The following is an 11679-nucleotide window of genomic DNA, read 5'->3' on the forward strand; positions in this document are numbered from 1 at the left end:
AGTGTGTTTTTGTTATGTCACGTGAGCAACAACAGAACAGGAGCAGTTCCATGACTTTAGTTCTACCTATATCTAATTTGTTTAGTTTATGTACTTTGTGCCTTTCCCACATAAGTAGAATAAATAGTTGCATTTTAGTAATGAATCTAAATATTCAAGTATTTAAAAGGCTAGCCCTCAAGATTTAAAAATGACTTTGAAGATACATAAAATATGTTTTTATTCCCTGGAGGCGAACTGAGACTTACAGCCATAAGAGATGACCTTAATTACGGCATTACATTTGGTTTTCATTGTAAAGCAACATAGAGTGCGTCAGAACCTTGGGAAAGTCATGGGAACTGTTTCCGAGGGAGATCACAAACTGTATTTTTATTTTAAGAGAGGAGGAGGGAAGTGTTGGAGGGGAAAGCTCACGTAACTATGAGAGGGTGATTACTTCTGTTGTGATCCCTGATGACATTTAAACTAAAAGAAGCATTTTATCAGATTGGATAGTTTTCAGTTATTTTTCTTTTCAATACCTCTCTTATTTATTTTACAGTGGATGGAACTGAGGTTCAACACTCTGGCAAAATGCCCACACTGCAAAAAAATGTAAGTTCCCTATCGTGGAAATACTATTAAGTACTTGAGAACTATTTAGAATTCAGAATACCCAAGTAGATTTTGATTTTAAGACATGCTATGGAATGAATGCATGCTTAATATATTTATGTTTTTTAAGACTAAAAATCATCCTTAAACTAATTGGTATATTCCATTTTGAAATTAAAATCATTTCCTTGATTATCATTCTCTAAAGAGAAATCAATTTCTAAGAAAGTGAAATTGCTAAAATTATCAGTAACTTGGTGAGGATTTTCAAATGTCCTAAGAGGTTACAATCTATCACAAATAATCTAAAATTTATTTTTATAAAATGGGCTGTAATCTAGGGGAAAATCCAAATTGTTTTAGAGTTCATAATTAGGTGGTTATTAGCCTTTTTCATCTCTTGTCTAATAAAATTAGCACTGACAGCAAAGTTTGTATAATTATTTGTTTGTCTTAACAATTCAGTCTTTTTCTCTCTATTCTCAAATGGTGAACCTAAGGAAAATAACATAAGGCAATGTAAAAATGGGAAATAATATAAGACATTTTGATTAAAGACATTTTATGGTATGTGAGTTGGAGGTTCCAAGATTTCTTGATTTTCTAGAAGGACTTATAGGAATTTGTATATAGTTGTAGTCACAGACATGATTTATTACAGCAGAAGTATGACAAAGCAAAACCAGCCAAGGGAAAATGCATGTGGGGCAGAGTCTGGAGGAAACCAGGACAAGCTTCCATCGTCCTTTTCTACTGGAGTATCCTGCAATGAGTTGTTACCACATATGTAAAATGTTATCTACCAGGGAAGCTCTTTAGAGACTCAGTACCCACGGCTTCTGTTGGAGCTGGTCACCTACTACCTAGCACATACCAAAATTCCACATTCCCAGAAGGAAAGCAGGTGTTTAGCATAAACCATATTGTTTACACAAACAATTTACACTTAATAAACCACTCTTATAAGTTAAGGAATAGTGGGAACTCTCCCAAAATCTAAGTTCTCAGATGCCAGCTAAGGGCTAACCTTACAAGCAGGCCTTTCTAAGGATAGCAGTCCCAGGCCTGTTATGTTCTTTCCTGTACAGCATCTATTTTGATAATATCCTTTTAATTAAAAAATTCTTCTGTTTGCCACTTATATTTGTGAATTATAACTTAACCAAAGGAAATTAAACTGAATGTTTTGACAATTCAATTTTTATAATTGAAAATATGGGATCATACTTTAATTTGTGTGACCTTAGTATGAAATACATACCTTATCTACTTTGAAAGTCAAGAGATTCCAAGCATGGTTTCTAGGAGAAAATAATTAAAAAGTGTTTGAAAAGTGGAGTATGTATGTGTAACAAAATATCTCTATCTCTGCTAGATCTCATTCCAGCTAAATAACAGCCTTATAAGAATAACTTCCTTATGCATATTTTAGCTTCTAAAGAACAGATATTTTCTTTTTTATTTGTGAAATTAATCATTCAAATTCTTAAATTTATTGAATCTAGTAGAAGTGTGTACATGGAGAAACAAAGAGGCTAGCCCTAAATAAGTAAAGAGGAAAATGTATATGTGTTTGAGGGACATACCCACACTCCTGCCACAACGTATGTGACTACGCACATGAATGATGAGTATTTCGGTCTGTTGTCTGTGTTTTCACAAAAATGGACAAAATTAAGTTGCCAATATTTTTACTGAGAACATTAAATTGTATCGAAAAAACTTATAGAAAATAAAAAGCAGAGACTTCTTGTGGTTGGCAGACTGTGTGCTAAGCGCAGTGATAGTTGCTTTATATACGCATATACACTAGCTGTAATCTTTACAGCAATCCTGGAATACAGGGATTATTAGCCTCATTTTACAGATGAGAAACTGTTAAGAGAGGTTAAAGATTTTTGCTCAAGGGACTTGCTTATTTTAGTACAATGGCAATATTTTTGCTAATAATAAAGAAGTATTGAATGTCTAGATACTCTATGATTTGTTAAAACATCACAAGGCCATGTATTAATATGAAGAAGAATTTGTCTCAACTACTTAGGGAACAACTTACATAGAAATTCACATGGACTACATCAGCTTAAACATTATTCTGAGAGGAAGGTTTGTAGAACTGGAGTCACATGCTAAACATGGGAGGACTCGGGACTTTCATTACTTATTTGAGAGCAGCCACTGTTGTCACATGAATACTCCTTATTGCTATCTGGATTTCTTTTTTTTTTTTTTTGAATTTCTTTTTTATAACAAAATGATTGGTCATCTGTTGGATTAAGATTCTGAGACTGAATTTTATTTCTTTAAGCACAAATATTCTAAAATTATTTTTAAGTCACAGGAGTTACTAAATTATTACTGTGAGACAAATGTGTCATGTGCTTATTTCACAAAATGTGTGGGGAAAGTTGCCTGCCCCTGAATTCCAAAGACCAATGGAGCATTTTCTCTCATCCATCACGGTTTCTTACTCACACAAGAGCTGGGACTATTGCAGCTGAAGGCAATGTTTTCTTTTAGCTGGGCAGCTTATCACCACGCCTGGACTAGAGATGCATTAAATAGTTCTAGTGTTCTGAAATATAGCTTGGACTATGTTTCCATGCAAATGTTATAAGGAACCTAAGACTAGTAGAGACACTGATTTAATCCATGATAATTATCATTGAATATCATTTTTTTTATATTACTCTTGTGTTCCTTTGTGAATCACCTCCTACCCTTTTAAATAACAATAGACTGTTACTCTCAAATGTTATCCTTTTATTTTGCCACTTAGTGCTAGTTTTTATAATTATTCATCCACTCAACAAACAGTTTTGTGCTTGGTATGGGGTACTTGAAATAAAAGATATAATCTTGCCTTCAGTGAACTTAGTCTTGTGGGCACTGGAAGGAGAATAGACAACTACAATAAAGTTTTTAGTGCTTTGCAAGAGGTATGGCCAGTATGCTCTGCTGTGTAGAATACCTAATCCATTGTAGGGAAAGGGAGTATGAGAGAGGGTTTTCAGGAGGGAGTGATATATGAACTAAGTAATGAAAGATGAGTGGGAATTATGTGAAAAAGAGGGTGGGATGGTTCACAGGTAGCTACCTGTACAGATGTGCTACTAGGGAAATGGAATAGAGAGGATTGAATGTGAAGGGACAAGAGAGAGAGACTGGGGTCAAGGATGACCTTATTTCTGAGAGGCTGTAGAACCATTTACTAAGACAGGGAATGTGGTATCTAGAAGAAATGTATCTGGCTGAGGATGATAAATTCATTTTGAACATATTAAATATAAGGAGAGTTCAGGTTTGCTAGATTGGCTGAGTCTTCATACTATCTATCTGCTTTTCCAGTCAGCACTCTTGGATCAATATGGCCATGGCTTCTCCTTTCCTTTACCAAGATAACTGAGAGCTGAAAAAATTCTGTATTGATTAGCTCTTTACAAATATATAGCTTTATACTTTAGCTAAACCCTTACTCTATATTCCTTTTTTGTGTCCTTGATTAACTGCCTCCTCCATTCTGCCAAACAGCCGTTTCTAGATATTTACTGTTTTTCTTAAATCTCCATCTCAGTATCCCCAACTCTCCCAGTCTCAGCCCACAAGTTGCTTCCTATCCCTCCAAGACAATTGAGGCTATCTGTGAACTCCTTTATTTTTACACTCCCCACACATAAACTTGTCTATGTCTACACTCACTCATTTCCTCTTCTCAGAGGAATGCAGGTCTCTTCTTTCCAAGGCTTATGTCTCCATTTGCCACTAAATTGACCTCCAGATATGCCTGTGAGGCTGTTTCTAGAGGAGACTGGTGTGCGAGTTGGTGGACTGAGTGGGGAAGATCTGCCCTTGATGTGGGCGCACACCATCCAATTGGCTGGGGGCCTGGATAGGAAGAAAGAAAGAAAGAGGAAAGGTGATTTCCTCTCCTTTTCTCCTGGAGTTTGGATACTCTTCTCCTGCCCTTGGACAGCAGAACCCCAGTTCTCTTTGGCTTTTGGACTTCAAGACTTATACCAGCAGTCCTCCACGTCCTCAAGCCTTCAACCTCAGACTGAGAATTACACCATCACCTTCCCTGATTCTGAGGCTTTTGGACTTGGACTGAACCACACTACCTGAATCCCAGGGTCTCCAGTTTACAGACAGCCTGGCATGGGACTTCTCGGCCTCCATAATCACATGAGCCAATTCCCCTAATAAATTGCCTCTCATCTATCTATCTATCTATCTATCTATCTATCTATCTATCTACCTACCTACCTACCTACCTATTTATCTATCTCTATTGGTTCTCCCTCTCTGGAGCACCCTGACTAATACAATAGGGTTTTTCCTTAAAATTTATTCTTTTCCTGGTTTCCAGATACCACTTTCTCTTGGGTTTCTCCCACTTCTCAGAACACTCCTTTGTTGGCTTCATTTCCTTTTCCAAGTTGTTAAATATTGCTATTCGCCAGGGTTGGAACTTAATCACATTATATCTGTGTTTTCTTTTATGTTCCTATGTTATTTATATGCCATTAAATCACCCCAGATCTTTCTTTGGAGCTTCAGATATAAATATACAATCTCTATTCACTATCCTGCCTACAGTTACTTCAACCTGATATCTCATGGTCATTTCAAACACAACCTGGCCAACTTCCCCACTCCACTCTGTAAACTAATCTGTCTTGTATATTGATTAATATACAACATTATTATATTATTATTATATAATAATGTTATTGTTATATGTTATATATGATAATGTTATTATATGTTGTATATAATAATTTATTAGTGTTATCCCATCTGCCCAACTGACCAAGCCAGAAGTCTAAGTGTATGTTTTCATCATCTTCCGTCTTCAGAGATGTCCTATCTATTCTGTCTCTTGACATTTCAATTCTATGCTCTTATTCTCACTATTCCTACTTTAGTTCATGCTTTCAGCATCCCTCTGAAGACTACTGCAATGGTTTTCTAATTTATCTCTTGGCCTTCAACCTTGCAGTTCTTTATTCATTTACTAGAATAATAGTCCCTAAATTCGTGTATCATTTTAAACTCCCTAGCTTTAGATCTTTTAGTAGTTCCCAAATTCATGGACATGGTATGCAGTTATGCAAGTTGTTTATTGCACAACCCAAGAAGGTGCTATTTCTATTGTTATCTTAGGTTTGTCAGTTTAGTGGCATGTAAAGTATTCTGAGGAAGGAATCAGAATAAAACCAAAAGAATTTGCTTGCCATAAATGTACCATGTGGTTTACTATAGGCCCACTGCCTAAAATCTAAAATCAAACTATAGGCAAAGTACATTCAGCCCTCCAGTTTTAAATCTTTGCCTAACTTTTCTGGTAGTGTCTTTGTTTTCTTTCACCTCTACACACAACCCCCTATCTCCCAGCCTCAACAAATTCTTCCACTTCCATAAACATATTATACAGTTTCTTGCTTCTGTCCCTGAATCTTATCCTGCTAGGCCTAAAATGGCCTGGCTAGTCCCTTCTTCATCCCCATCTACCTGGAAAATACCTATTTAACCTCAAAAATTAAATTAGCTAAAACATCCCTTGCTTCTACTACTCATCTGCAGAAACTTTCTCTGACAGGAAGTTTATTTCGCTGCTTGTTCATTGAACAATTCTTTTTCATACCTGAACAATGCTATTGTTATCAGCTAAAATGACTTACTCCCTCATCTGTTCACATCTTACTCTATCCTTTAAGCCCCACCTAATAAAACCTTTCTTGGCTAACTCCTCTGAAAATTATAATGTCAAGAACATTGCTTGGCACCTTGGCACCCTTATGAATTTGTATAGAACTAGCTATTAGTGTTTTCCAGGTGTCCACCATAATCCTAGTATTTCATGGAGTATTTTTGTAAAGGGAAGGTTGATAATTTGAAGAGTGAATAGTTAGATGTTTGGGAACAATTGAATGATCTTTTCCTCTTGGAGATTCACTGTCAACATCTTTGTATATGCCTTTGGCTTTCACATCATTGTTAATGCATATCCCAGCTCATATGAAAGTTAAGAAAATCGCTAGGTACCAAAAATGAAAATGAAATGACAACCAGGGATATACTGAGGATATTTGCAAATACTAGGAACCTAGAACCATGGGTTTTAGTGTTCAGGTAAAGAATGAGAGGGAAAGCGTTGGCCTCACAGAAGGTGGAGGGGTTGGTGGAATACTACTCCCTTCCAACAAAGTCCTTAAAGTACTATTCTCCAAGAAAAGAGTAGGTCAGGAAAAAAAAATCCACCAGAAAAGGAAGATTACAAAGTGAATTTATAAGAACAGTGAATTTAGATTTATATTTTATGTCGTTTATAAGATCTAGAAAAACCTAGTCCCAGAAATCTATTTAAAGTGGTTTAGGTTGGTATCACTCTAGGCAACCTGGAAAAAGCAAATCAAAATTCTCTGTGGATGAAGGGGCCCCTAACCTATGCACAGCAGGATTTCTTATATTAAGATCTGCCAAAATAAGTTTTCCACAAAAATTTCTAACCATATTAGAAAACAAGATACCATAAGCATAATCAGCATTGATAAAAAACAACAAAATTAGATTCCTAAAGATTTCAGATTTACAATTATTTGATACAGAATACATTATAACCATGTCTATGATATTTTAAAAAATAAAAATAAGAGAATCCAAATAAGAGACCGTTAAAAAATGACCAAGTACTCACAATATTCACAAAAGCCTGTACATGAGTGTTTGTAGCAAGTTTGACATATGCAACAGCTTGGATGGATTGAATTTGTGCTGAGTGAAAAAAGCCAGTCACACAAAGTTACCGACCATAAGATTTCATTTATGTAACATTTTTTGAATGATAAAATTTTTGAAATGGCAGCAGGTAATGGTGGTGTAGTGGGCACAAAGTGTAGGGGGGGCAGAAAGGAGGGTGTGGTTATAAAAGGATCCTTACAGCGATAGACTGTTCTGTATCTTGACTATGGTGAGGGATGCATGAACCTACACGTGATAAAATTGTATAAAATTAAAAACATACATATACACATGAATGTAAGTAAAATGAGAAATCTGAATATTGGTGGATTGTATGAACATTAATATCCTATTAATAATATTGTATTTTAGTTTTGCAAGATGTTACCATTAGGGAAATTGAATAGAAGGTACATGAAATTTCTCTGTATTATTTATTACAACTGCTTGTGGATCTATAATTGTCTCAAATATTTTAAAAAACTAGATATATTTAAAAAGAAACAATAGAACTTCTAGAAACTAAATGTTATAGAAATTAAACTGCAGTAGACAGGTTAAAGAGCAGATGAGGTAAAGCTGAAGACTAAAGTTGTGGATTGGAAGATAGAGGTAAGCAAACTAGCCAGAATCCAGCATAGAGTGACAAAGATGAAAGTAAGATTAAGAGAACATATATTCTAGGGTGTCTAATATATATCTGATCTAGAAAGAAAAAAATAGAGAATGGGATAGGTGCATTTTGAAGAGATAATCTCTAAGAATTTTCAAATCTGTGAAAGATAATTGTGAAAATGAATGAACTAGATCTTCACATATCATTATGGAAGGTTCATGTAGAGTATTATGCAAATAAAAAGGGCAAGTCACAGAAGCATACAGTTAACACAAACACATATAAAGCTTTAACACATGCAAAACTATACTATATGTTACATATAGACATTACATATGTATTAAACATGGAAGAAATTTTATTATTCAATGCAGTAGGTGCTTGTTGATCATTGCCTTATCCCTATGATGAGATGGCACTTGAGTTGTAGTGTAGCGGTAAGTTAATTCTTTCCTGGGAAGACTTTTCAGAAGTGGTGACTGTTTAAGTTGAGTGCTTAAAAAAGGGCGTGGAATTTCTAAGCAGAATTCATGCATTGAAATTAATATTCTGAAGTGTATTCTCTTGGTTCACAGAAAAACTGCTCTAATATTCACTTAGAATCTTTGATTTATTCAGTATGTGATTCTAATAAGTTTAGTTGACTTCTAATGCATGGTAGATTAGAGACTAGCAGAGGCAGATACACAGGTAATAATAGAAACAACAGCCAGCTGTGAGGTCTACGGCAGGAAAATCCACCAAATGGATGTATAGGAATTAAAGCCAAAAATAGTCTAAGGCTAAATGTAACATAAAGGCAATGAATCCTACATGCCCTAGTAATTCCAGATAGCAAGCCGTACGGTACAGTCATTAATGATGGCCCCAGGTTATCCAGATTTTTATGTTTAGGTTCAAGCACTCATAAAACTTTATGATGTATTTTCATAGCATATTTCATCAATTTTTAAAAATATTTGAGAATTAAAGGATATAATTTTTATGCACAACTAACCTCTTTGGAATAGCACATTTCTAAATTATGCCTGTATTTTACTTATTCAGCAGCCATTCCTTAAGAGAATACTGTGTTAGACATGATATTGACACTGGCCACACAAAGGTGAATCAGATACTTCATTATGTCATTCACTAACACAGTGCCTGGCACATGGTATGTGTTAATAAATACATGTATATTTAGACAGAGAAGAAAGTGCTAATTTGGCTGTTTGATCTCTGCTATACTTGTATCATTTTGAAAATTAACAAAATTAGAAGTGGAGACAGCTAAATACTATTGGATTCGGAATTTCAGTTGAGAAGGATGGTAGCAATATATGTTTTTATGAATTTCCCAGAGGCTTTTTGGCAGTATGTATTAAAAGATTTAAAAAAGTTTAACCTGATTAACTTTGTAATCCTAATTCTAAAAAAGAAAGCCTTAAGAAAATGATAAAAAATAAGCACAATGCTTTTAAATGATGTTTTTCTGGCATTATTTATAATGATGAAAACATTTTAAGTGTACAATAGTAGAGAATTGCTTAATTATGTTACATTCATCCATTGGAATTTCAGTTTGAGAATACTTTATGACATAGGAATATTCATGCTATACATTGGTAAGTTATAAAAAATGGCTGGAGGAAAATATGCCAAAATGTTGAGTGACTATTTTATGGTAGTGGGATTATAGGTAATTTTCTTTTTCCTTTTTATTCTTTACTCTATTTTCCAAATTTTCCACCCTAAACACATATTGTTATAACTGTGAAAAAAATCGAATGCTATTTGTAAGATAGCCCTGATTTTCCATTCTAGAATAGATTTTTTGGAAATAGATTTTTATGTTGGAAGATTATTAGGGGACCACAAGAGATTTTTGTGGATATTATCAATGAACAAGGCTTGAACTTCGTGTAAAGCCACAATAATATCATAAATTCACCATTTATGATTTTGTCATTCATTAAAATGACATTTTTATGCATGTTCTTATCTATAAAGTTGAAGGAATGAATAAAAGTATATAACATAATGTTATTAAATTCATGGATAAGAATTCACAAAGATGAAACGGAGACTCTTTATGTAAATACTTAATGTTCTCTTTTGCTTTCATGAATCTGCAGCTCCTCAGTGGGTAGTGCACTTCCGCGAAGACGCTGCTGTGCATATATTACCATTGGAATGATATGTATTTTCATTGGAGTTGGATTAACTGTGAGTATTACTTTGTTATTAGAAATCTTTCTTCTCAACTTTATCGATAGTCAGTGATGAGGCCTGGGACAACCTTCAGTGATCCCTGAAGAGTCTGCTTCTTTGGCATGCCAGGCCCCAAACTTCTGAAGGACTTTGGGCAATCAGAAACCCAATCTATTGACCTGGATTTTTGCTTTTGTTTTTGTGTTTGTGTTTCGCTTTGTTTTTGTTTTTAAGGTAGGATTTTGTTCTGTCACCCAGGCTGGAGTACAGTGGTGTCATAATAGTTCACTGCAGCCTCAAACTCATGGGCTCAAGCAATTCTCCTGCCTCAGCCTCCCTAATAGCTGGGGCTACAGGCGGATGCCACTATGTCCAGCCAGTTTTTCTATTTTTTATAGAGACAGGGTCTCACTCTTGCTCAGGATGGTCTTGAACTCCTGGCCTCAAGCAATCCTCCTGCCTCAGCCTACCAAAATGCTAGGATTACAGGCCTGAGCTATCGTGCTCAGCCCATGGACCTATTTTTAATGGAACTTCCCCATCCAGGTGAAATGATGTCTTTAGATGCCTCTGAAAGTCCTTGCCATTGGGGACTTTAGAATCCATTTAACAAAAAGCCTGTTTGTTTTTATTTAGTTCCAGAACAAATTTTGCTTGGCCACAGTGTATCTTATATTCAGAACAACATTGTTTCAACTGTGGAGAGATCTAAAAACATCATTCTGCTCTTTATCCAAGTCAAGCAGAGATTTACTACCAATGTGAAGATGGCTGGCTTATTTCGAGAGGAGACTGAAGCTAAGCAGTTAGCATTGGTATTATGCCAGAAAAGGAAGGAACTGATCTGTTTTGCTGCCATTTACTTTCCACGCTCCTTTGTTCCTCAGTTAGTACACCCGGTCCCATATTATTAGTAATGTCCTACTGTGTCCCATGGGAGCAAGAAGTTACATAGATTAAACTCCTTTTACAGATAACATATTTTAATGTGCTTTTTTGTTTACTTCATAAAATTTATACTTAATATAAGTAGAATTATTGTCTGCCAGTTATAGTTAACGGATAACACCTACTCTCATTTTCTTATATAAACACTTTGTGGCTTTAGTATGGGCATATAGTTCATAAAAAACACAAGTTCTCTAGGCAAATTTTTTTTTAAGTTTCTAATACTTTGTTTTTATGTTGCTTTTTGTTTTAGGTTGGCACCCAAGATTTTTCAAGGAGATTTCATGCAACCTATGTTTCTTGGGCAATAGCTTATCTCTTAGGTTTGATCTGCCTTATCAGAGCTTGTTACTGGGGAGCCATAAGAGTCAGTTATCCAGAGCACAGTTTTGCATAAGCTTGCTTATGATTCAGTGATGCAGGTGAGAGTGTCTAGCAGTTCTTGATAAGCTACTCTGGGCATCTTTAAATTATTTATCCTAATGGATTCCATTCTGATTTATGTATAATTGTTTCAAGACTTTGGGAGTCTTTTATGAACAAATGCTCATTGCACTACATTATATGCAAATAGTTTGTTTTGC

At 35.1% G+C, this 11679-nt stretch overlaps 1 protein-coding gene across 1 annotated transcript in view; it reads left to right on the forward strand.

Moving 5' to 3' along the window:
- The window catches only part of TMEM55A (transmembrane protein 55A), a 46738-nt gene extending 35246 nt beyond the window's left edge, over positions 1 to 11492 (forward strand). The window contains exons 5-7 of the mRNA XM_012643577.1: positions 545 to 597; positions 10072 to 10162; positions 11349 to 11492. Coding sequence (XP_012499031.1) covers positions 545 to 597; positions 10072 to 10162; positions 11349 to 11492 — 288 coding nt within the window. The remainder of the gene's footprint in view (positions 1 to 544; positions 598 to 10071; positions 10163 to 11348) is intronic.
- The last annotated feature ends 187 nt before the right edge of the window (positions 11493 to 11679 follow it).

Source organism: Propithecus coquereli, unplaced genomic scaffold (assembly GCF_000956105.1).
Source record: "Propithecus coquereli isolate 6110/MARCELLA unplaced genomic scaffold, Pcoq_1.0 Scaffold2, whole genome shotgun sequence".
NCBI classification, from domain to species: Eukaryota; Metazoa; Chordata; class Mammalia; order Primates; family Indriidae; genus Propithecus; species Propithecus coquereli.